Raw genomic sequence first — 27,198 nt, 5'->3', positions numbered from 1 at the left:
AAACCAACTTCGAACAATTTCTTCAACCCAGAACATACAATGTGTTTACTATCAAGGACACCCTATTGTACAATCTGTACACAAAGTGCATCCATCTCAAATATCAAGTGTGTCGAAGAGGCGAAGGGCACATTGATTCAGGATCCCACACCTTGATTCCACAAATGAGAAAATAAACAGAGATGCAAGAAAGGAGGTGAGTGTTCAGCTTAGAATTGAGGAAGATAACAACTCCATGTGGTTGTTGAATCACACCTGACACTCCTTCAAGAGCTATTCCCATAATAACCTCATGCTTTCTCCCACACACATTCCTGCTCTCTTCCACTCGAGCTGACCCCCTTCTTTCACCCATTTCATTTATTGCACTCATCCACTCAATAATGATATCTTTGCTTCAACATGTCAATGAAAGACAATCTTTCTTGCTGTTAACAGTTTGTCACAAAGGACACACCAGGCCCACCTGCATTTGACCGTCTTTCAGCCAGGTTTCAAACAGCCAAACAAATTAATACGGTTCTTGCCACCATTCCCACTGACATTTATCTGGTCGCTTGTTGATCAGTGTCTATCACCAAGTTCCCCTTTGTAATAAAATTAACCGTTAATCTTCCAACAATGTCATTAATCTGATAAAAATGTTTAACAATTTATCAAACATGAAAACAAAGGCTGTATGCCATGAGAGTTAACACCAGCAATACAAAAAAAAATTCTCATGGTATATGTTGGTTACATCATTAGCTGCTTTTTAGTGACTTGAGCAACTTTTATCCCATGATAATTACGACTCATTTTCAAAAACAATATCCATACTGACATGCATATAACATGATTAAAGATAGTCATCTTTCCACCGAGGAAAGCTGCCAAATAGGCACAGAGTATAGTTTTGCACTTTATTTATGGAGGAGGAAAGCGTTACTTTTGGAGTAACCATAGTATAACTCGTTATTTTCTTCCCAGAATTGCTTCATGCATCGTTTCATGAATGAATGTTCGAATTATTAATAGTACAAAATTAGATTACTGCTCCTCGAGACTACCAAAGGTAGGTCTGAACTTTGCATTGCAAAATGACATGCCTTAAGAAAAGAAAAAAAATGATCAGGTCTTGCATACATTACACTTACCACTCTGCCAATATGTAGTTCCTGATCTTCAAGTACCGTTCTGGAGTTTTTGAAGATCGCCCCTCAAAGAACTCTGCATGAACATGCTTCTCATCCTCCGTGACGATGTTCAAGTCCATGTAAATCTCCTCTTTTGGGAAATATACTTCTTGATATCCGACCTCATTTTTGACTTTTTCCCAAATACTGCCATTGTTAGCTTGCTCAATTTCTTCAAAGTCTGAAACACTTCCTTTCTCTTTTTTCTCATTATCGATACCTTCTTCCACCTCTGATCTCTGATCATGATGTTGAACAATATTCCTTACCTCTCCGTTTGGCTTAATTTTATGAAACTGTTCAATAGCTCGGTATGCTACATCACTGCACCCAATCAGCTCTCTGGTTGCAAAATCTCTGATACAATTCTCCAAAGCAATGGAAGTTCCTTTTTGTTTCACATTTTCATCTATATTTTTCCATCTTTTATCACCTTCCCTGAATATTTGCCAATTATGTAACTCATTCACACCACAGCTCTCCCCAATTACCTTCCATTGCAATACATTCATTACAGGTATTTTCCCTGGCCTTTCTGCCTCATCATTTTCTGCGAGTCTTGGCTCGATCACATCCACCTCCCTTAAACTTGGCATCACCTTGCTCTCCCCTTCAGAGCTCAGCAAAGGCTCAGCTGCCTTTCTGGACCTCGGCATCATCTCAGCCATCACTGTGAAGGACGTCATCAACGCAAGAGTCTCTCTGTCAATGGGCGTCATTTCAACAACCTTCCTGGTGCTCGGCATCCACTCAATAGCCTCTCCGGAGATCGGTGTCGCATTGGTAGTATCTCCGGTGCGAGGCGTCACCTTAGAAATTTCGCTGGTGCGAGGCGGTGCTTCAGCAGCACTTCCGGCGCTCGGCGGCACTTCAGCAACACCTCCTGCTCTTGGCGGCACCTCAACAGCATCCCATAAACCAGGCTTCGCCTCAGCAACATCCCATAAACCAGGCTTCGCCTCAGCAACATCTCCTACGCCGGGCGTCGCCTGAGCAACATCCCCTATGCCCAGCATCGGTTCGGCGGCATCCCTTACGCCGGGCGCCGCCACGGCGGCATCCCGTACGCCGGGCGCCGCCACGGCGGCATCCCGTACGCCGGTCGCCGCCACGGCGGCATCCCGTACGCCGGTCGCCGCCTCGGCGGCATCCCGTACGCCGGTCGCCGCCTCGGCGGCATCCCGTACGCCGGTCGCCGCCTCGGCGGCATCCCGTACGCCGGTCGCCGCCACGGCGGCATCCCGTACGCCGGTCGCCGCCTCGGCGGCATCCCGTACGCCGGTCGCCGCCTCGGCGGCATCCCGTACGCCGGTCGCCACCTCGGCGGCATCCCGTACGCCCGTCGCCGCCTCGGCGGCATCCCGTACGCCGGTCGCCGCCTCGGCGGCATCCCGTACGCCGGTCGCCGCCTCGGCGGCATCCCCTACGCCGGTCGCCGCCTCGGCGGCATCCCCTACGCCGGTCGCCGCCTCGGCGGCATCCCCTACGCCGGTCACCGCCTCGGCGGCATCCCCTACGCCGGTCGCCGCCTCGGCGGCATCCCCGAGGTCGGGCGTCGTTACGGTGGCATCCCCTCCGCCGGGCGTCACCACGGCAGCATCCCCTATGCCGGGCATCGCCTCAACAGCATCCCATGTGCTGTATGTCACTTTAGCAGCATCACCTGTGCCGGGTGCTTCCTCAGCACCATCTTCGGCGCTCGGCGTCGCCTCAGTACCATGTCCGGCACTCGGCGTCGCCTCAGCACCATGTCCGGCACTCAGCGTCGCCTCAGCACCATGTACTGCGCTCGGTGTCACCTCAGCACCATGTCCGGTGCTTGCCGTTGCCTCAGGACCGTCCCCGGTGCTAGCAATCACTTCAAGATCGTCCCCAGCTCTCGCCATCGCTTCAGGATCGCCCCCAGCGCTAGCCATCGCCTCAGGATCACCCCCAGCGCTAGCAATCTCCTCAGGACCGTCCCCAGCACTAGGCATCACCTCAGCGTCCTCTCCGGCGCTAGGCATCACCTCCATATCTTCATTGGCACCAAGGATTGCCTCAGCACCTTCTCCTGCACCCGGCATCAGCTTTGCAGCCTTTCCAGCAGTTGGCGTCATCTCAGCAGCTTCTCCTGCACTCAGCGTCACCTCAGCAATCTCCACGGTGCTTTGAGATGCCCGATTCACCTTTCCAGAGATCAGCCTTGCTTCATTCGCACCGCTTGAGCTTGTTCTTAGCTCAGCTGCCTCTCCTGAGCTCAGCATTGCAGTAGTCACCCCTCTTGACCTTAGCATCATTGCAGGAACCTCAGCATCACTGGGAATCGCTTCATGCTCCTGGCTTGAGATCAGCATTACTTTATCAGTTTCTTTAGAGTTCAAGATTTCATCAGCAGCCTCTCCACAGCTTGCTATTGTGTCATCAGTTTCTCGCGAGTTTAAGGTCACTTCAGCTGCCAACATCGAGCTCTCCCATGCCTCAAGCACTCCTGAGCTCGACATCGCCTCAGCTATCTTTGCTGAGTGTGGCATCACCCCAGAAGCCCCTTCCAAGCTCGACATTGCCACAGCTGCACGTCTTGAGCTCGACTTGGCCTCAGCCACCCATTCCAAGCTCTGTGTCACATTATCCCCCCTTTCCAGGCTTGGCGTTGGCCCAGCCACCAATCCTGCGCCAAACAATGCTTCACCCTGACCTACTGAGCTCGTCATTTCTTCAAACACCTCTCCTGAGCTCAATGCCACCTCATTCTTCCCTTTCCAGCTGGATATTTCCTCATTTACCCCTCCCAAGCTCGACGTCACCTCTGCTGCCCAAACAGAACTTTGTATTTCCTCTGCCACCCCAAAAAACCTCACCATTCCCTCAGCAGCCATTCCCGAGCTTGGCGTCGCCTTAGTCAACTCACCAGAGTTCGGCGTCACCTCACCCTCCTTTCCCGAGCTCGGTGTCGCCTCACCCACCTCTCTGGTGCTTGGCGTTGACTCACCCCCCTCTGCCATGCTCGGAGTCATGAAAGCCTCCTCTATCGAGCTCGTTGTCACCTCAATCGCTTCTACCAAGCATGGCATGGCTTCAGCTGCCTCTCCCCAATGTAGTGTACCCTCTCCGAGGCTCGCCATAACCTCTCCTGAGCTGGTTGTCACTGCAGCAGCCTCTATTGAGCTCGTCTTCTCAGCCACACGAACCATCACCTCAGCCACCTCTCCCAAGTTTGGCATTGTGTGAGCCACCTCTACTGAGATCTGTATTCTGTTGGCCACCTCTGCCAAACTAGAAATTGCAACAGCAGTTTCTCCTGAGCTGGATGTCACCTCGGCCCCCTCTGCAGAGCCAGCCATCAGTTCAGTCACCTCCACACAGCCCAACATTACCTCAGCCATCTCTGCAGAGTTTAGCGTCTCCCCAGTTACCTCTCCATGGCTCAGCATAATTTCCTTCACCTCTTGAAAGCTTGCAATCATATCCTTTGACTCTCTGGAGCTCACAATTTCCGCAGTCACCTTTCCAGGGTATGGTAGCATTTCTCCCAAATTTACTCTCGAGCCAACTGTTATTTCTCCATTAATCTTAACTTCAATAGTCTCTCCAAGGTGCATCAGAAGCTTATCAGTATCTGGCAAGCTATGCCTCACTGACTCTTCCTCCGCCTGGCTCACCCTTACTCCAGCTTCTTGTTCCTGAACCTGCTCCAACTCTCTTGGGATCCATTCACACGCATCCATTGGTATTTGCATCAATTCACCTCGTTTCTTCTGCCTCGAGCCGCCCGCCTCCACCGGGCTCTGACTCGAGCCGCCCGCCTCCACCGGGCTCTGCCTCGAGCCGCACGCCTCCACCGGGCTCTGCCTCGAGCCGCCCGCCTCCACCGGGCTCTGCTTCGAGCCGCCCGCCTCCACCGGGCTCTGCCTCGAGCCGCCCGCCTCCACCGGGCTCTGCCTCGAGCCGCCCGCCTCCACCGGGCTCTGCCTCGAGCCGCCCGCCTCCACCGGGCTCTGCCTCGAGCCGCCCGCCTCCACCGGGCTCTGCCTCGAGCCGCCCGCCTCCACCGGGCTCTGCCTCGAGCCGCCCGCCTCCACCGGGCTCTGCCTCGAGCCGCCCGCCTCCACCGGGCTCTGCCTCGAGCCGCCCGCCTCCACCGGGCTCTGCCTCGAGCCGCCCGCCTCCACCGGGCTCTGCCTCGAGCCGCCCGCCTCCACCGGGCTCTGCCTCGAGCCGCCCCCCTCCACCGGGCTCTGCCTCGAGCCGCCCGCCTCCACCGGGCTCTGCCTCGAGCCGCCCGCCTCCACCGGGCTCTGCCTCGAGCCGCCCGCCTCCACCGGGCTCTGCCTCGAGCCGCCCGCCTCCACCGGGCTCTGCCTCGAGCCGCCCGCCTCCACCGGGCTCTGCCTCGAGCCGCCCGCCTCCACCGGGCTCTGCCTCGAGCCGCCCGCCTCCACCGGGCTCTGCCTCGAGCCGCCCGCCTCCACCGGGCTCTGCCTCGAGCCGCCCGCCTCCACCGGGCTCTGCCTCGAGCCGCCCGCCTCCACCGGGCTCTGCCTCGAGCCGCCCGCCTCCACCGGGCTCTGCCTCGAGCCGCCCGCCTCCACCGGGCTCTGCCTCGAGCCGCCCGCCTCCACCGGGCTCTGCCTCGAGCCGCCCGCCTCCACCGGGCTCTGCCTCGAGCCGCCCGCCTCCACCGGGCTCTGCCTCGAGCCGCCCGCCTCCACCGGGCTCTGCCTCGAGCCGCCCGCCTCCACCGGGCTCTGCCTCGAGCCGCCCGCCTCCACCGGGCTCTGCCTCGAGCCGCCCGCCTCCACCGGGCTCTGCCTCGAGCCGCCCGCCTCCACCGGGCTCTGCCTCGAGCCGCCCGCCTCCACCGGGCTCTGCCTCGAGCCGCCCGCCTCCACCGGGCTCTGCCTCGAGCCGCCCGCCTCCACCGGGCTCTGCCTCGAGCCGCCCGCCTCCACCGGGCTCTGCCTCGAGCCGCCCGCCTCCACCGGGCTCTGCCTCGAGCCGCCCGCCTCCACCGGGCTCTGCCTCGAGCCGCCCGCCTCCACCGGGCTCTGCCTCGAGCCGCCCGCCTCCACCGTGCTCTGCCTCGAGCCGCCCGCCTCCACCGGGCTCTGCCTCGAGCCGCCCGCCTCCACCGGGCTCTGCCTCGAGCCGCCCGCCTCCACCGGGCTCTGCCTCGAGCCGCCCGCCTCCACCGGGCTCTGCCTCGAGCCGCCCGCCTCCACCGGGCTCTGCCTCGAGCCGCCCGCCTCCACCGGGCTCTGCCTCGAGCCGCCCGCCTCCACCGGGCTCTGCCTCGAGCCGCCCGCCTCCACCGGGCTCTGCCTCGAGCCGCCCGCCTCCACCGGGCTCTGCCTCGAGCCGCCCGCCTCCACCGGGCTCTGCCTCGAGCCGCCCGCCTCCACCGGGCTCTGCCTCGAGCCGCCCGCCTCCACCGGGCTCTGCCTCGAGCCGCCCGCCTCCACCGGGCTCTGCCTCGAGCCGCCCGCCTCCACCGGGCTCTGCCTCGAGCAGCCCGCCTCCACCGGGCTCGGCCTCGAGCCGCCCGCCTCCACCGGGCTCGGCCTGAACCCGCCCGCCTCCCCCGGGCATGGCCGCAACCCGCACGCCTCCCCCAGGCATGGCATCAACCCGCCCTCCTCCCCCGAGCACGGCCGCAAACCGCCCGCCTCCCCCGGGCACGGCCGCAAACCGCCCGCCTCCCCCGGGCACGGCCGCAAACCGCCCGCCTCCCCCGGGCACGGCCGCAAACCGCCCGCCTCCCCCGGGCACGGCCGCAAACCGCCCGCCTCCCCCGGGCACGGCCGCAAACCGCCCGCCTCCCCCGGGCACGGCCTCAACCCGCCCGCCTCCCCCGGGCACGGTCTCAACCCACCCGCTTCCCCGGGGCACGGCCTCAACCCGTACGCCTCCCCCGGGCACGGCCGCAAACCGCCCACCTCCCCCGGGCACGGCCGCAAACCGCCCGCCTCCCCCGGGCATGGCCTCAACCCGCCCGCCTCCCCCGGGCATGGCCTCAACCCACCCGCCTCCCCCGGGCACGGCCGCAACCCGCACGCCTCCCCCAGGCACGGCTTCAACCCGCCATCCTCCCCCGAGCACGGCCGCAAACCGCCCGCTTCCCCCGGGCACAGCCTCAACCCGCCCCCCCTTGTTGGATTCAGTCGCATTTTATATTCTGCTCTCAAGCTTGGCCTTACCTCTTCATTTTGTCCTTGTCTTGGTCTCATCTCAATTCCTTCTTCCACATTTTCTTTCACCTCATTATTCTCTCCCAAACTCAGCATAACACCATCTTCCTGTCTGAACCTCAGCCACAACTCACTTTGCTCTCCCAAAGACAACCTTACTGCTTTGTCTTCTTCTAAACTTGGCTTCATGTTATCTTCCTGTACCAGTCTTTGTTTAATTTTGTTCTCATCTACTATTCTTTGACTTGCTTCATTTTCCATTTTCATTTTGTCCCTCACTTTATCACCATCATTATTATAGCATGTGCCAATAAATAAAGGATTCGATGTAAAAGGGATATCTAAAGCGAAGCTTTGGTTAATCCCTTGTAATGCATAAGTCCTCTGTGGATCTCCTCCTCTCAATGGTAGTGTGTCGGTTAAAGCAGCATCACTAACCAAATCTCCAATATTTATGACCTGAGAAGAGTGTCCTGAAGAACCCCCCTGCTTGTGTTTTGCCATAGTTTCTTTTCTCAGCCCTATCGCTTTCACATCATCATCCATTCCATCAATGTCCACCTCAGAACCTGAACCATCTGAGCAGCCACTGACTCGAACCATCTCACCAACTCCAGTCATTGAATATTTCAAGGATTCAGTCCCCACAGACATAGTGGATGTTTTCTTCAATGCATTGGTGTGATCTTCAGACGCCATGATAAAAGTAGACACATGACCTCCCAACTTTGGCATGCGTCCAAGCAACCCCTGAAATGAAATGAAATGAAAAACACTGGGTGACAGAGTTGAATGCATATCAGCCAATTTAGAACAAGTTATTAATTAAACTAATGGATACAAGCAGGAAAGAAGAGAAAATAATGTACAAAAGGTGGAGCCAAAAAACCTCGTTTGAAATGTTGCAACAATAATGCAGCAGTGCATATTACTTGGTTGACAATACAGTTTAAGCATCTGCCTCATAATGCAATAACCACACGTTTGAATTGCATATACTAAGTGCATCTTTCCATAGTGTTTCTATTCCTGTTCATTCTTTACCTTACATACAACCACATTGTAAGTTTATGTTCATACGAAAAATAGAAATTATTGATTAAGAACAACAAAACATATATGAAGCACAACTACCCTTTACCTGCAAAGGACTGTCCAAAAATGGTCCTAGAAACAAAAAGTAATTACTTTGAAAATTTCTTACATAAACAAAAATATTACTTTTATCATACTAAACACAACTTCAGACTCATGAAGATTTACAATGGTGATACTACCCAATCACACGGCCAGCTTACCCTGGTTCTGAGATATCGGCGTGCAAACACTCGAACCTGTAGTAGGGATCGTGATGGAATGAGATTGGATATTTTTGTCCAACTATGACCAAACTGAGCCTGTCATAAAACAAAAACAAGCCAAGAAATAAATATTATATTCTAATGTGTAAAGTTATGCCAATTTATTTGTTGAAGTTGTTTGTCTTGTTTACAAAGAAAAATCATAATCAACATGCAAAATATTGGTAAAAGTATCAAGATGGTAATACTGTTACGAATTTGGAAGCTTACTGCACTCAACAATCAGGTCCTTATAGAACAGTTATATCGGTAAGTGTATGTTTATAGTTAGGGCCCCCTACCTGTGTCTAACGGGAATTACATGTGTGCGCTGCGGAGTGTCGTTTACAACAAATCTCCTTCAGTCACTTCACACACCGACGCCATTGCCCACGTGCATTCGGCCACGTATGTGGGCGGACATTTCCATCGCCTCAGACCAGGACTCCGCCCAGGAAAGCAGGGGCGTGTCCCTTGTCCAATCACGCCACAGAGAGCGACTTTCGCACAGCACGCCGGCCAATGGGGGTTGAGATGGCCACAGAGAGCGACTTTCCCACGGCACGCCAGCCAATGGGGGTTGAGATGGCCACAGAGAGCGACTTTCCAATGATGCCCCGTCCAATGAGGGTGGAGAGTGCCTCAGACGGCGATTTGCTCACCCCGGAGGAAAAGGAATAAAAGGAACGCCAGGCTGGGAGCGTGTGAAAAAGGTCGTCGGGGTGGTGGTGGTGGAGGTCATCGTGGTGGTGGTCGAAGTCGAGGTGGTCATGGCGGTGAAAGGGTCGTGGTGGAAAAAGGAGGTCATGGTTGTCATAGTGGTCATCATCATCATGTTGCGGGTTCGAGTCCCGCCGAGCTGGATCATCGTCGCCTCTGATCTTCTCCTCGGTCTTGGTCGATTGGTGTGTGGCTGGTTGGAGAGCACGGTACCTGGTGCTTGAAGCGGCATCGTGTTGCGGGTTTGAGTACCGCCGAGCCGGATCGTCGAAGACCACACGAGGTGGACAGGTCCAAGCACAGGCTCTAGTCTCCAGCTCACCTGTCCTCGAGATGGAAGCCTTCGATAAAGATCATTGAGGTCCATTTATTTTGGGTGTGCGTGTCTGTGTGCGGGCCTGTCTTGCAAGTAGAATTGTGCAAGTGCTTTTGCTTGTACATTGACTGCATTTCTTATAGTCAGATAACTCTGCTCTTCTGTGTTCCCCTCCCTGCCTATTGTAAATAAATATCCCTCTTGCTGAATGTATCAGCTCGTTTCTGTGTTTCTTTCATTGGCTGAGCACGGTGTGTGTTGGGAAATTGGGAAACGGTAAATTGTGCATTTGGACCGAAGGGTCTTGGTAACCATCCGCTCGGGTTACGCACGGTTCGAGCCCGATAACGGCTCGTTCCGCTCGAGGCCTGCTGTGGGTGTGAATTCCCCGGTAGCTTTGCCATGTGGATACTTAGATATATTGAAGTTGGCAATCAACCCTATTCCACGCGGCCGAATTATTGGCGATTCGCGGTCCTGTAAGGGACCTGTGCCTCTTCGGAGTTCTCCGAGGAGCACGATCGAAATTCCGGGTGTTCGGTGGAGCCGACTCTACTGCTCCACCTAGCGGTCGTGCTCGCCGCCGACGCCCGGTTCCACAACAATACAATGTCCCGTGAAACCTCGACATTCGCGAATTTGACATTTACGGACCCTGCATATACGCGGTATATAAAATGTGACCTGCTTCTACTTTCATTGCCCAAGTGCTTCAGCTATTCACGGTTTTTGTGGGCGCATAAACCATCTCCCACAAGCCACACGCATAAATCAGCTGTGAAACAATCTCCCACCAGCTGCGTATGAAGCAGCTCTATGCATGCATGAACCCCATGCATAAACCATCTCCCACCAGCCGCCTCCACCATCAACGCGTGCTGGCAAAACCTATGGCCACAGGCAGTCAACCACTTCAGACGTTTTCCCAACATCACGGAAGAGAGGCGGAAAATTGCTGGGTTGGCAAGGAAGATGGGAGGGGAAGGCTTCGACGATATGGAGCCTGAGGAATTGGAGGAGCTCATCACTTTGCAGGGGGAGGAGCTGACTGAGGAAGAGTTGGAGGCAATCATCAAGGTTTCAGAGGAGGAGGGGCAGGAGGAGGAGGGGCAGGAGGAGGAGGAGGAGGAGGAGGATGGCAATGAAGAAGAGGAAGAGGTGGCGAGGCCCAACTTGACAGTCAAGTTCCTGGCTGAGGTGCTGCAGGATACGAGGGCAGTCGCTGACAGGCTGAAAGATTCCAACTCAGTGATGGAGCGGTACCTCTGGTTCAAGAGGGGATTGGATGATGTTTTGCTCCTATACAAGGAGTTACACAGACACCTGCAGCACTCACAAAACAGCTGTCAATTACCCATTTTTTCCACTCTGACCGCTCAACCTCAACACCATAATCATCCTCACTTGCATCCTCTTCGGTGCACGACTCATCAGCACCCTCACCTGCATCATCTTCAGCGCCCTGACCTGCATCCCCTTCGGTGCATGACTCATCAGCACCCTCACCTCGTCTTCTTCAGAGGAATTCACTGGATTGTAACTCATCATCATGATCCTCATCACCACATCACATCACATAAAAAGTTAAGTTGTATCTTAAATATAAATTGGAAACAGTTCCTGCTTTTGTTAACGTTCTTTTCTTTGTAAAGGCCCGGTCACACCTTGACGTTTTAGCCAGCGATGGCAACGTATTAAAATGTATGTAAAACGCTGGCTTACGTTGAGCTTTTGATGTTTTTTTTTAAAGATTCGGACGTATTCATAGCGACTTGGTCTTATGTATAACGCATTGGTAACGGACACAGAACGTTTCGTTGTGTTATAGATAACTTATACCAACGAATGCTGAACCTGTTGTCGGCCTACACAACCGATGCCCAACGATAGTCTAACTTAGGCATAGCGCGTTGCACGCATCGCCGACGATGTCGTGACGTAGCCTATTAAAAGGCTGACGCACAACGATTCGAATCATAACTGCCGTAGAAATGGAAGTGACAACATCGCGGTCACACCTTGGCGATCTTGCCAGCGTATGCCGACCATGTCAGCAGTAACAGTATCAGTATCAGTATTAGTATTAGTAGTAGTTTGTTCATGTTGGCAGTAGGAGGTGAGCGTGAGGGGGAGGGTGTGGGTTATGATGGATCGTCCTTGCGTCCGCGTGTCCACGGGTAGGAGACATCTTTTCACCATTGTTCGAAGTTCTTTGCAGCTAATTTTTTATGGGGCTTTTTCAACAATGAGCTATAGCTTGTTTTTACGATTTAGGTGTATTCTTAATGGGTTGGACAAATGCACAATGAACTAATAATGTGCATAGAGCGCTTTGATTACTTATAGATACGATATACCAACGAATAATTATCGTGAAGCCGGCGTTCACAAACTATGCCCAACGATAGCCTAACTTATCCATATCGTGCGGCAGTTTATCTTTGCCGGTGACGTAGGGTTTGCTATTCATAGACTGCCACTCAACGATTTAAATGGCTGCATCTCCACTATTGAAAGTAGACGCTTGCGCTCAACAATTGGATTTTTTTTTACACTCAACGACTTTTAAACGGTACCACTCAGCTATTTTCATTGTTTACAATGAACGATTTAAATTGCTGTCACTCGCCTTTGTTTTTTGACGTTAGCGCTCGGAAATTTTAATCGTTTCTATTGAACGTGCTAAATCGCTCAAACCCCACTATTGAAAGTAGACGCTTGCGCTCAACAATTGGATTTTTTTTTACACTCAACGACTTTTAAGCGGTACCACTCAGCTATTTTCATTGTTTACAATGAACGATTTAAATTGCTGTCACTCGCCTTTGTTTTTTGACGCTGGGGTTTTGAAATTTGAAGCGTTTCTTCTGAACGTGTTAAAACGCTCAAACTCGACTATTTTAAATAGACGCTGCCGATGGACAATTGGAATCATAGCCAAGCTAGACATCGAAGTGTGAACATCCTCGTCATGCCGAAGAAAAGTTTGAAGAATGCTGCAAATAAGTGTCCTGGCCGTGGCCGTGGACGCTGACGCAAGGACGATCCATTATACCGACGTCTTTCAGCCTATGAGTAACTTAAAAGTAACATCTGTCGATGTGTGGCAACGATCGCATAACGTGCCAACAACACGTTAATCATAGGTTAGAAATAAGTTTCGGGTACGCTACACATTACCTCGGCGTGTCTCAACTTATGATTAACTTACAAGTAGCATGTGTTGACGTCTGTCAACGATCGCAGACCGTGCATACAACTTGTGGCCAGCGTAGCGGAACGTGTGAGTCATACGCCGGCATACGTCGTGAAATTTCAAGCATGAAAAAATTTGAGGACAACCAAAAAGTACAACGTTTAAAGCCAGCGTACAACGACGTATGGCAGTGTTTTCCAGCGTGCTCTCAATGTTATCAAAACTTACCCATAACGTATTCAACGTGTGCCAGCGTTTTAGATAAAAAATTCAAAAAATCAGCATACGTTGGCTAAAACGTCAAGGTGTCACCGGGCCTTAAGCATTTTCATTGAAACTATAATCATGTGCATTCGTGTTCATGAAATTAAAAAAATTTTCCCTTATGAATCACGAACCGCCAGGAACCTATCCCCCTATTTCCCAATTGAAATAATGCCCCGACATTCGCAGCATTTTTCGGGAAAGTATCCACTGCGAATGTTGGGGTCTTACTGTACAGGGTAATAAATTCTCAACTGTATTTTATGTCTGATAATCCACATTTGGAAACAACAAAGGCAAGGACTCTGTTCTTTATGCATTGTACCAAATTTTACAAGATATTGTCACGTCGGACAGCATCGGTTAACACGGGCCATCTGCACCAGGATCCTTTGTCTTGGAAACAGCCGAGCGGTTTCCAATTACTGCGTTCACGTTAACTAATTTGCAACTTTACTGTCCTCAAAGTCACACAAATGATACAAAATTAATGGCACACTCAGGAGGCAGATGAATGGAAGACGTTTTCTTATATTTTAAATGGTTTATTTATAATGAAGAAATATGCGGAGAAACAGGTGGATAGGATGAGCACTTCGGAATCGTCCAAATAAGACAACAAGACAAAGACAGGGAAATGTGGACCTGCAAAATTATGTACAGGGAAATAAATAAATTACAAATCCGAACCCACATTAGACACCACAGATCGCACTTTCATAATAAAGAGAATTGCAGGCAAGGACTTCCCTTTGCGATGGATGGAGTGCAAGGAGATGGTGCAGCCTGCTATGAACGCAGGAGTAAGACAAGAACCAGTGATGAACAGAGAGACAGGTCAGGCCAGGTATGGGAGCATGCATGGGAGGAGCGTGTCGCTGCTTCCACTTTCCGCCAGTATTCCAGGGGCCTCGGTCTAGCCATCCCCCAAGCATAAGCCTGGCGCATCCCAATCTCCTTGAAATGCCGATCAACTTGCTGCAACCATGAGGCACGTGGTCGCCCAGTCGGCTTCCTCCACTCTTGAGGCTCCCTTTCTGAGAGAATCTGATGAGCAGGATCAGCGTCAGGAAAACGAGTCACATGCCATACAGCCACAGCTGACGCTCATGGACTATACTGGTAACAAATCTCTCAGCAAACACTCGTTGGACACAAAGTCTGACCAGCCATAGCCAAGGATTCTCCGAAGAGACCAGGTACCGAAGGAGTTAAGTCTACATCTCAGATCCCTGGTCAAAGTCCAAGTGTCACATCCGTATAGAAAGACTAGAAGCACCAAGGACCTAAAGACTCAGACTTTCGTCCTCCTGCATAGGTACCAACAGTGCCACACCCCCATGATCCAATGAATCCATGACCGACGCCCTACCCAGATGTTTCTTGACTTCTGGCTCGCAACATGTGGAGACATGAATATCACCGCCAAGGTGACTTAATCTTTCCATGACCTCAACATCCTCAACACAAACAGGTACAGACAAGATAGCAGCATCCAAGATGTCATTGAAAGCCTGGATCTTAGTTTTGACCCAGGAAACCCATAATCTCAGCGGCTCAGACTCCTCACTCATTACCTTAAGGGCTGGCAAAAAGGATATCAAGAGTCGAAGCAAAGATGACTGTATCGCCTGCGAAATCAAGGTCAGAGATCTTGACATTCCCAAACGATGCACCACAGCTTGATCTCTCCAACATCCTCCCCAGAATCCAGTCCAGACAAGTGCTATAAATTGTGGGGGTCAGTTGATACCCCTGACAAACTCCAGTAACAACTGGAAACAAGTCAGAGATGGAACCACCAAATCTCATAGCACTCGCAGTAGCAAAGTATAGTTCAGAAATCAGATTGATCAGTTTTGGTGGCACCCCACGAAGAACAAGAATCCTCCAAAGCGAATCCCGATTCACTGAATCGAACGCTTTGCAGAGATCAATTTCGGCTGCAAGCAGCCCCTGCCAAAACTCTCATTTGCGTTCAGTGAGGAACTGAAGAGCAAGGACATGGTCAATCGTTGACCTCTTTGGGGTAAAGTCTGACTGCTCTGGGTGCTGGTGCTCAAGCAGATGGAAGCGAACCCGATCAAGAATTATTCAAGCAAAGACCTTGCCTGGCACCGAGAGCAGCGTCACATCTCGGTAGTTGTTGCAGTCCTGGCGATTGACCTTCCCTTTCCAGAGAGGGACAACAAGGCCCCTCTTCCAGTCAGTTGGGATGATGCCTGTGTTCCAGGCAGAGCACAAAACTGCATGCAATGACACGAGTGCAGCATTTCCACCAGCCTTGAGAAGTTCGGCATGGATGCCACAGATCCAAGGAGCTTGACCCATTTCAACCGGTTCATTGCAGCCAGTGTTTCTACAAACAAAGGTTGATCACAGTTGATTGGAGGGTCAGCAATAGGGCTCGTAACACCCCTGACATCCAACTCAACAGCTGGTGTGTCAGCCTGGTTCAGCCGCTCAAAGTAACTGGCCCAACGGGCCTTCACTTTAGACTCCTCTGTCCAAAGCCCACCACGCTCCATTCTAACTGCAGTACACCGAGGGACGGGCTTAGAGGAATGCAATGCAGGAATTCCCCTGTAAGCAGGACGAGAATCATTTGACCACAGGTGATGCTCTACCCCCCCCCCCCCCCATAGATTCCATGCACATAGGCCTCCTTGTCCACCATCAGCGCACATAAGGTTTTACGCCATAACTCCCTAAACAGATCAGCTGTGCCACTCAGCCTGTCTCTGCGACTCTGGTCAATGGTATCCAGTGTTCCTTGAGAGACAAATTTCTTCTTCGCTCGACGGTGAGTTCCAAGACATCCACCGGCAACATCAATGATGGTGGTCCTGAAGGGACTCAACAACTCCAGAATTCCCCAAAGTACCCAGACTCGCTAAATCCCCAACTCAACCTGTTCACAAACTCCTCAGCTACCCTCTCATCCTTGAGCTTGACAATATGCAGTCGCGGCTGGGATGGTACCATACTCCCAGATTTAAGCTGCACCTTCAGAGTTGCTACAACAAGCCTGTGGTCAGTATTGAGGAACTGAGCACTCCGGTAGACCCTGCATTTCTGAATCATCCTCCAGTGACCATCTACAAGCACATGGTCAATCTCCTTAGCCACACCACTGGCACTTGAATACCAAGTCCAGCGATGAGCCTGTGGGTGCTGAAACCATGAACCAGCCACCCTAAGTCCATGACTTCTTGCAAAGTCAAGGAACTTAGTGCTATTCTGGGGTTCACAGTTCCAGACCCATGGGGACCAACACATGTTTCATAATCATCCCTATCAGTGCCAGTCAATGCATTGAAATTGCCAAAGACCAGAGGATTATCTTGCCTGCAGAACTGATCAACCACAGACTTGTGTGAAGCATAGAATGCGTCCTTCAAGGTGAGATCATTCTCCTCAGTTGGAGCATATTCAGAGACCAAGGAAATGACGCCCAAGGAGTGACGAATCCTTTGTCTCACAATATGCTCGTTGAACGATGTTACTTCAATTATGATTGGAGTCAGCTTATTGGACACAGCTGCAGCAACTCATTGGGCATGGTCACCATCAGAGCGACCAGACCAATAGTAGGTGTAACCACCCACCATGATCTCTCCACTATCTGGTCTCCGAACCTCAGAAAGTGCTGCAATACCGATGTTCAAACTCTTGAGCTCAGATGGTAACAGAGACAGATGGTCATTCTCTCTTCGGGATAGGACATACCAGGCACCCACCCGAAGGAACCACTTAAGTTTAACCCAAGGAGACTGCCGTATGATGGACGACACCTCAGCACCACTATGCCACACACTATCACAATCTGACCCAGGAAGTTTACCCCGTGCTTGTCCTCCTATCATCAAGTAACGTGGGTTCTGAAGGCTTTGCCCCAATCCCATCATCCAGTGAGCTGCATTGTGAAGGGCAGCAGCATAGGAGGTACTCCCACGGAGTGGGTTTTCAGTTTTCTTTGCATTTATGGGTTTTACAGAATGAAGTGTTTTACGATGGCTGGAATGCAAGTCCTGCTACCAACCTCCTAAAAAAAAAGTAACCCAACAACTGCATGAGGGTGTCCAAAGACACAGTTGGGCACGAGATATGGATGGCCGTTGGCTCACAAGGAGCTCTTCCACCCTTTGACAGGTTTTATATTTAATCCTTCTGGGTGTCCATATCATACACCCTCCTCATCAGGAAACCTGGTGGGGTAGATAGTTTAGTCGCCGACAACCCGACCAAGAAACAGGTTCGTACAGGTTTATATGGTACTTGAAGCAAGTCACAGATCTAATCTGGCCTGACCTGGCAATAGCCCCACCCACAAACAAGCTTTGTTTCTACATACAATATTACCCTGACTATCCTGCCTATAAATTACATACGCTGCCTCCCCAGCATCACATTTTACAAGATGTCTTACTTTGACAGGTCACTGATACATGGCAATCTAATCTACTCAAAACCCATGGACTCTGCCTTGACCTGTGGTAAGTGTAACCATGTTACACTTACCACAGTCTATAACCCCTCTCCCCCTTTTCCACACAACAAAATCATTGTGGAATATTTTGTACTCTTACATGTTTTAAGGTACTTCTGGCTTGATCTGTGAATTTGATCATACATCAGCCTAGATTTTGGAAACAATAAGTCTATAAATTAATCAATTATGTGGTGAACACAATTATTATTAAACAGCCATAACAATTTCATTTTGCTGGAATGCATCCATGGAAGAGAATTTTATGAGCTATTTCAAAAACATGGAGCCACCCACTTGTCAAGTTTTTCCAGCACTACTCTATGCAGCTCTTTTTCTTAGACACTCTTGGACCCCTTTATCAAGTTATCAAACTTTATGACTTACATACCAGACCCTCCTCAAATGCTGCCTTTTCAGCTTGTGTCCAAGGAACCCTCCTCGTCTTCAATGTGCCATCACTGTCAAGGTAAAAATAAAATTATAATCATCGCTGTAATCTCCTATTGTTGGACAAACCGTTAAAGGATATGCCTTTAAATTGCAGTCAAGTCTCTAATAACATGCTGACAAATAAACTTACCTTTTGATTTTCTCTTTCTGAACCTTCCTTCTGGATGAACTGTACAAAGAGGAACATCACCAAGATTTATGCAAGTACAGAATTATGACATGCATTTAAACTTATTTATAAAACTCAGCATGAAAACAACCTTTTTTTTTGCATACCAAGTCGAGGCTCATGGAAGAGCTAAAATACAGACACGTATAACAAGGCAGGGGACAAGAGGGGTGGGAGAGGGAAGCAAAAAATAGTGGGAAACAAAGACAATAGGATATCTGTGGAAGGGAGAGGGATGGGGCAGAAGGTACATGGGGTAAACAAGATGGTACTGCAGGGACTTTTAGGAAGGAAAATGGAATTTGAAGGAGGTGGATTTGGGGTGGATTAAAGGGGGTAGTAAAGATCAAGATTTTGGATGGTGGAAGATATGAGATTGTGGTGAACAACTATTTTGAAGACCTGGAGGGAGGAGTGGGATTGAAGAGAATGTGGGAGTTTGTTCCAGAGGAGGAATAAAAAGAGGAATGAAAGGATGAAGGTGAGCAGTGATTCTTGATTTTGGCAGATTCACCAGAAGGGGGTCTTTGGCAGACCTTGAGCACCCTGAGTAAATATGGGGGGGGGGGGGCGGGGCACCTGCAACCAAACCCAGAAGTCGTAATGGGAGCAGCGGGGCGGCAGCACAAGGCTGCCCCCAACAGCAAATTCCCACCTCCCCCCCCCCCCGGCCACTGGCGGATCCGACCCCGAATGAAGGGAATCGGCTCCGTCAGGGACAATTAACTTGGACCAGTTGGGGGGAATTCTAATGCTGATGAGGAAAGATGCGCGACGGTTGGAAAAGAAAATGGACGGAGATGCGCAACGGTTGGAGCGCAAAATGGACGCAAATGCGCAGGTACAGAGGGATGATGTGCTAACACAGCGGGATGAGATGCAGAGCATGGGGTTGTGTCTCCAGATGGGGCAAAAGTCAATAAGGCCGACCGCATGTGGCGAAATGCGGACAATGGATGGCATAATGGGGGCACCACGTGGCGGAGCGACCGGACCGACGAGAGAGAGTGCAACAGCTGTCCGGCTTGCAATAGAGACTGGTAAGGTCGAGAGGATGAGCGACGTCACGCTAATTGTGGGAGAGACAGAATTAAAAGAGGTGACGGAGATGGAGAAATTAACAGAGACACAAGGAGAAACGCAGGAATTAAAAGAAATAACAGAGATATGGGAGATAGATCAGGTGACGGAGACGCAGACATCAAAAGAGGGGAACGAATTGGATGAGGAAAAAGACGAGCATACACAGGTAGAGCTAAGAGGGGACAATGAGGTTGAGCTGGTGGAATGTTTCGTGACCCGATGCAAGAGGCAGGATGGCCTCCTTAAGGAACAGGGGGAGGAGGAGATATGCTCTCTCGAAGCAGATCGCGACGAGGTGAGTCCAGTCGAGCCGCGGAAAGTTGAGGGGGTGTCTGATGTGAACGGGTACACGCAGAGCTTGGGGGGTATGGAAACCCCGGGATTGCTTGTAGTAATGCGAATCCCCGATATGAATGTCCTGGTGTGTGTGGTTAAGAGTGTGACTGGTGAGAGTGTACCAGAAGGTACGTATGGTGTGAGTAACATGGCATGTGTGAGTAACATGGCGTGCGTGAGTCAGGTCAGGTATGGGAGCATGTGCCAGAACAGCGCATCGCTGCGTCCACTTTCCACCAGTACTCCAGGGGCCTCCGTCAGAGTGCGTGCATGGAAATGGCACGTGGACCGATCTAGACGGGAGACACGAGTGGCGAGCTAAATAGGCAACAAAGGGTAAATTTGGTTACCGCGCCGGGTTCACGCGACGGCTCGTACGAGGTCCATCGTGCATTTCGCACACGGACTGCACGCGCGCATCTTCGCGATCCGGCCCGGAAACGTTCCATGTCGGACACAAGCCGGCCACGTGAACGGCAAAAATATAGGCGAGTGTTGTGGGAATTTGGAACGGAGAGGTCCCCATGCGAGCGCGTGTGCGAGGCATCACGTGCTGCACACCGCATGTTCCGTTCACGGAACGCGCAGAGCAAGTTCCCGTGATGAAACGCTCGAGCAGGCATGCACGGCAAGCCGTGCGGGTTCCGTGGGCGAGTGACGTCACCGTTGATTTCCTAGCACGAGTTGCGGGTGAGCTGCACACGTTGGCTCGCGTGGGGAATCTCTCAGAAGCGAGCGCTTGTTGGGAGGAGCAGGGCGACGTTAAGGCTGCAGTTATTGCCCGATGGAAGGGATGAACGGGCAACCTGTCGACCACCGCCTTGGCGGTGCAAGGGGAAAAAAAAGCCTCGCTTCCAGTACACGGCCAGGGCAGAATGTGGCAAGCATCCTGTTTGGGCAAAGGAAGCATTAGTTAGCGGGATGGGCTTAGCTTCGTTAGACCGGCCTCACGGGGGCATGAGCTGTCCTCCATGGGGCCCATGGACTAGTTAGAGGGAATATTAGGTTAGATTTCGAAATGGATTTTGGGAGACATAGACAGACATGGAATGTGTAGTGGGGACGTAGATTAGCTATGTCGATTAAATGGAACGTGCATTAAAATAAGGGATGACGAGGGAGCATGAGGTAGTTAGGGGAATTTAGTTAGCAGAATGGGAGTGTGGAGTGAATGTGGAAACAGAGAAACACAATGAGTGAGTGTGGGTCTGCGGGCCCGAGTGTGTGAATGGAGTGAATGTGGAATGCATGGTGCGAATGAATGAGTGGGGGGAGGACTGAGTCCCACCCAAGTGACCCTGGGGTCAGTGTAATGTTAGTTAGTGGGTTAGTCAAATTTAACAAAAGGAGGTCGTTTTGTTGTTGGTGTGGGATGAAGGCACGAAACCCATTTGGAGGGGTGCAGGAGTCCATGGACTGGCTGGGAGCGCGGCTGTTGAAAGGTGAGTATCGAGTAGAGGGCACCCCAGGCACCGGACAGTCGGCCAGAGTAGGCCAAGGGTCCAAGGGACCGGGAGTGTAGCAGCCACGGGCGACCCTCGGAAAGGGGCCCGAAGCACCAAAATTCCACGTGGGCATCGGAAGGGGTCAATGCCAGGGAGGGCAAACCCCTGCGTTCATAGGGAGCAGGTAGGCTCGGAGACAGCCTCAGGGCCTGGGGGTGCCATGGTTAGAGTTCGGCAGAGGGGAAATCCTTGCTAGTTGAGCCACGCTGCCCAGCCATGAAATTGTGCAAAGGCACGAGTGAAAATTTGAGGGCGAGGCCCAAATTTATAATGGACACCAACACAGGCGACGGGAATCATGGTTTCTAGAACCAATAGTTTAAAGAGACAGACGTATGGAAAAGCCCCGGGATAGTTCAAAGTTTAATAAATGCCATGATAGTTCGGAAATGTACCCCTTCGCACCATCCATCCTTTCGCTCTCTGTAGGCCGCTGGACCCACCTTGGTAAGATTGCTGAAATCTGTGGGAGGCCATTCTGAGGCTTTATTGGGCCTCGAGACAGGACACTAGCCTCTTCCTTATTCCCCGCCAGAAAGGATTTTAGGGGTTGGGAGTAGGCTATGTTGACAGGATAGGTTAGCCGGACAAAGACAGAAAGGGGGTTAGGGAGATAAAATTATAGGAAAAAAAAGGGGTCTAAATTTGTTTTGTTATTGCAAATTAAGGGAGAGGGTATGGACAGAGACAGGCAAAGGTGATAGGTTGGGGGGAGACAGTAGGGTAGGTCCGAGCCCATTGTCGGAGCGGCCAGCACCACCGCACTCCCTCCACACAACCTCACGGAACGAGACCAGAGGCCGGCCAGCTTCCTATGCCGGCCTGTTTTCATGCTGCATCTGCCTGGTCCGCATTGCATCGCCTTGCCGTGCCTGATTTGCCTGCCTTTGCCATAACCCCATGCCTACTACCCTATTTGCATTGCCCCTGTGTCACCATCACCATGTGCACCAGGATCATCTCATGTTTTGTAAGGACTGCCCTGCAGGCAGCCACATCAATGGGACTGCATTGTGCATCCCGTGCATTTTTTGTTTTGTTTTTTGGTTTTGTTTTTTTGTTTTATTTGCATCCATCCCTTCCACTGTGCCAGAGACTTCTTTCAAGCCACCAACAATTGACTTTGATTGTGACTTGTGCCTTTTATCGCACAGATTACAGGTCCTGGGCCATGGTTAGTGTAAATATGAGTTAAGATTGTAAATAAGTTTAACCCACCTGTGTGTTCATCTTAGCGCCGGCAATTTGAGTTAAGTCGACCGTGTGAGTCTGTTAGCTAGTTACGCAGCGCATTCGGTTTTTATTTTTGGGACATGTATGAAAAAATGTCGCACTCAGGGATCTGAAGGTAAATCATACTTGGGGAACTTACACATGCTGGTCACATGAAAATTCAACGACTCGTGACGAGTCTGTAAAAAGGGGAGGGGGTAGTGTTACGAATCTGGAACCCATCGCACTAAACAGCCAGGGTCCCTATAGAACAGTTATATCGATAAGTCGGTGTTTCTAATCAGGGTTCCTTCCCCTTTGTTTAATGGGTGAATAATTGTACGTGCGCTGTGAATTATTTTATAGTTAGACCTTTTGTTACATCAATTACTACAACAACAACATCCTCCTTCGTTTCTCATCCCACCATCATGCATTGGCACCATTAAACACGTGTGTGTCAGCACGTACATGGGCGGAGTTTCCTTGGCAACCAGCGCTCCGACTCCGCCCCAGAGAGATGGAATGTTCCCCACGACCAATGAGAGGCGATACGTCTCAGACACCGACTTTCCCACGAACCCCGGACCAATGGGAGGCGAGACGTCTCAGACGGTGAACTTTCCCACAGCCTCTCGACCAATGAGAGGAGAGACGTCTCAGATGGCGATCCTTCCAACGACACCCCAGCCCGCAGGAGAAATGCAATATAAGGAACGCCAGGGCCTTGGAAGAGCGTTAGGGTTGGGTGATCGGGTTCGACGTGCCGGAGATCGACTCGTCTGGTCTGGTCAGCTTGGCAGCGATCGGGTTCGAGGTGCCGGAGATCGACTCGTCTGGTCTGGTCGGCTTGGCAGCGATCGGATTGGAGGTGCTGGAGATAGACTCGTCTGGTCTGGTCGGCTTGGCAGTGCTCAGGTCGTCTCTAGTCTCGTCCACCTGGCGTCCGACGCTTTTCCTCCGTGCCTGGTGCTTGGAGTGGCATCGTTGCTGCGGGTTCGAGTCTCACCGAGCCAGATCGTCGAAGACCACATGAGGTGGACAGGTCCAAGCGCAGGCTCTGGTCTCTAGCTCAGCTGTCCTCGAGCTGGAGGCCTTCAATAAAGACCATTGGGGTCCATTTCTGTGTGTGTGTGTCTGTCTGTCGGCCTGTCTGTAAGTAGAAATTGTAAAGTGCTTGCTCTTTGTACATTGCATGACTATATTCAGTGTTAATTCTGCTCCGCGTCTCCCCTTTCCCTATTCGAAATAAATCCCCTGTTAATTGTATCAGCTCGTTTGTGTTTTCTTCATTGGTTTAACACGTTGCGTGTTGGGGAATTAAAAAAAGGCCGTTGTTGCCGTAGTTGTGTGCATTTGGACCGACGGGACCTCGGTAACCATCCGCTCAGGTTACGCACGGGTCGAGCACGGAAATGACTCGTCCCGTTCGAGTTCCGTCGAGGGTGTGAATACTTGGTAGTTCGCCACGTGGGCCTCTAGGTATTTTGAAGTTTGGAAAATAACCCTGTACCACGTGGTTGATTTATTGACGATTCACGGTCCTGTAAGGGACCCGTACCCTCGGAGTTGTCCGAGGGTGACGATCTAGATTCCGGGTGTTCGGTGGAGCAGACCCCTACTGCTCCACCTAGCGGTCGTGCTCGCAGCCGATACCCGGCCCGCAACACTTCACACCCCAGAATGCCGGGATTGGTGGGAGGGCTCGGATGGCAAGTGGAATAGCACGTGTGCTGACGACTGTGGAGGACAGTGGGGACGGAGGAAAGAGAGGACATGGTGAAAGAGCCGCTCTGGCAGAGGCTGTATCATTCGCCTCAAAACACATGCTTCTGCTGTGCAAGCTGGTGCTGCCAGGAACCTTTCCTGCCTGCCTGCTCATTCTAAATTTCACACAGTTTTTGTGTGGATACTTGGTGTTTGTGTTCAACTGTGGCACCTTCGTTTTAGTTTCTCTGTCCGTCCGTTCATTGATATTTATTCAACATTGTGTTTCTTTTGTTTTGGATTTTCTGTTCTGGTCTTGACCTCTTTTAACAATTTTTCTTATTTCTTAAGATTACTTGCCTGCCCCATTCTGCATCATGTCACAGAAGTAAGACCATTTCAGTCCATTGGACAATTCCCTAGAGACGATTAAATTGGTTAATCAGATTATAGAAAGCTGATAATTACCGGCGCTTATAGAGGCTGACAAAGGCGAACTGACAAACTGCGGTGCAAACCTATGGTGATGAGAGGCAGCCTGATATGCATTTTTCATCGGAATCATGTCATTGTCATATTTTATTGTGTTTTTAGATTTTCCTCATAAAATGCAATAAAATACATTCATAAGTTGACATACTTTTTTCATACATGTATATGCAAGGATTTTCATTGCATTTTGCTCGAAAAATAATTTTGAGACAGGAATTTTATAGCATGTAAAATGTAGTTATAGATTTTTTTGTCTCTGATGCACACAAGAGCTGTATAGCATGTATACAATTGCACAAGAATCATCTCAAATATAATTGGATAGGATAGTTTCATAAACAGCACAAGTTAAAATTGATCGAGTTAGTCTCCAGCATGAAGAAAATATATGCAGTAATGTCAGACCTTGCTATTCACAGAGGATACGTTGCATGAAAAATGGCGCAAATGTCGAATCCGTGAATGTTGAGCCATTGTTTCAATGGGAAAAGGGGGATATGTACCTGGAGGTTCATGACTCATGAGGGAAATTTTTTTTTAAATGTCGTGAAAACCCACAAATAACCGTGAATACGCCTGCAAAAAACAGCGAAAACACACGCGCGCACACGCACGCACGCACACACACACACACACACACACACACACACACACACACACACACACACACACACACACACACACACACACACACACACACACACACACACACACACACACACACACACACACACACACACATTGCCTGCAAAAAAAAAACTCCGTGAATACACCAAGCACAGGGCCACAAATGTCAAAGCAGGTCGCATTTTATAAACCGTGAATCCACGAATAGCGGGGTCCGACAGCATTACAAAAAGAAACTTAAATACCATCTATAAAAGGATGCAAATCAGTGTAATATCTACAGTGGATAAGACCTGAGTCCCTTAAATTGAAAACAATAATAAATGCATAAGGTGTCCATAAATTGGATTTCTTCTGTAGTTACTGTTTACCTCAATCTGTTATGAGCATTGCCTTATCAGACATGCTGTCAAGAGAGAAGACATACCTGCCAGCACCAGCTGGGTCTTGCTTGAGCAATTGTGAATGCTTTCCAAAGTTTCCCTTCCGAAACAAATACTGCCTGGTGCAGCAGTTCAGAAAAACAAGGGAATACTACAAAAAAGTTTTCCCACCAGTGTTATCAAAATTTAACAGGTATTGTAGGGTATAAAAGTCTGAGTTCACTTAAATCAATGCCAAGCTTTCTCATACTACAATTTCAAATAATTTTTTTCATGGTATTGAAGATATTTATTCATATTCTTTCATTAATTACAGTTATTACTGACTGAAACTTTGTCATGACAGAAACAAGAACGGCACTATTCGACATCACGATGTCAACCGATATTCCTCCACCCACAATTTTTACATCATCATATATACCTGTACCAAGTTTGATTTCAATCCCTTCAGCTGTTCTCAGGTATTACATTTTAACCTGACATGACCTCTGACTTTTGACCTCTTGATGCTGCCATATAATCAGTTAATCTTTGCAGAGTTCAGTTCAGTTCACTTTTATTATCACTTCGCAGCTTTCGCTGAATTGTGACGATTTACAAATGTATATGCTGTACATGCAACATTTCACATCAATATAAAACATGTGATCAAACAATCACCAAAAAAACAAACATCAAAATGGGAATGTACAAAAAGGTTGCCCACATAAAATGATCTCCCATTATAAATCAAAGCAAAGGAAGGTGAATACAATTTCAATATAAATTCACACTCCCATGTGGGTTAACAAATGATCCTTAATTCATATTGAATTCAAGGCATAATATCAAATTAATACAATATACAAGAAAGCAAGTTAAAATTCATAGATAAATATATAATATACAAAAGTCATGTTGGTGAAAGGTATCTAAACAAATAATTCCACTGGGCCACTCAATATTAAACCTATTTAACCGAATCGATCCGACTACCCCCTTCTTCATTGAGACACTTTATGAGAAATGGAATCGTGCAGTGATATCTTGGTGTTCGACACTGGTCGATCATTTTGAACTTGCAAATACCACGAAGCTGCATTGCATGAATGGGATCGTTTTTCAGGAACCAATTACTATACCTCTGATATCGCACACAAGAGGTTGCAAACTTGAAACATAGATTTATTCTTTTTTCCTCAAGTGGTTCAATCTCAGTCACTATGAGGGCATTCCAATAGGAGTTGTACTGGTTACCAAGAACAATCCTTGTTGCTTTTTTCTGGATTTTCTCTAGGTCTTTAGTTTGCTCTTTTGTTAGTCCAGAATTCCATACCGGTGCAGCATATTCGAGTGCTGGACAGACGTATGACTTGTAGATGTTGAAAGAGATCGTGTGGTGGGATCTTGAACTTTTTCAGTGTACTCAGCAAATGCATTCTCATCTTCCTCTTGGAGATAATTTCCTTTATTTGCTTGGCCCACTTTAGGTCATTTTGGAAGCCTGGTGTTGGCTTAGCAGCTAGAGTGGCTGGCTTAGCATCCGAGGGTCTTGAGTTTGCACTCTGTTGACTTCTGAATA

General features: G+C 50.3%; 1 protein-coding gene across 1 annotated transcript in view; it reads right to left on the bottom strand.

The window, feature by feature from the left end:
- The window catches only part of LOC147024863 (uncharacterized), a 124,340-nt gene that overhangs the window by 48,312 nt on the left and 48,830 nt on the right, over positions 1-27,198 (bottom strand). Inside the window, exons 4-10 of the mRNA XM_085885203.1 lie at positions 25,679-25,753; positions 18,251-18,289; positions 18,059-18,128; positions 8,641-8,739; positions 7,287-8,092; positions 6,281-6,716; positions 1,137-4,930 (exon numbers count right to left, since the gene is read on the bottom strand). Coding sequence (XP_085741329.1) covers positions 1,137-4,930; positions 6,281-6,716; positions 7,287-8,092; positions 8,641-8,739; positions 18,059-18,128; positions 18,251-18,289; positions 25,679-25,753 — 5,319 coding nt within the window. The remainder of the gene's footprint in view (positions 1-1,136; positions 4,931-6,280; positions 6,717-7,286; positions 8,093-8,640; positions 8,740-18,058; positions 18,129-18,250; positions 18,290-25,678; positions 25,754-27,198) is intronic.

The sequence above is a fragment of the Eptatretus burgeri genome, chromosome 6 (assembly GCF_056783735.1).
Source record: "Eptatretus burgeri isolate ZD-2024b chromosome 6, Ebu_testis_v1, whole genome shotgun sequence".
Classification (NCBI taxonomy): domain Eukaryota; kingdom Metazoa; phylum Chordata; class Myxini; order Myxiniformes; family Myxinidae; genus Eptatretus; species Eptatretus burgeri.
This window is presented reverse-complemented; position numbering and strand designations above follow the sequence as displayed.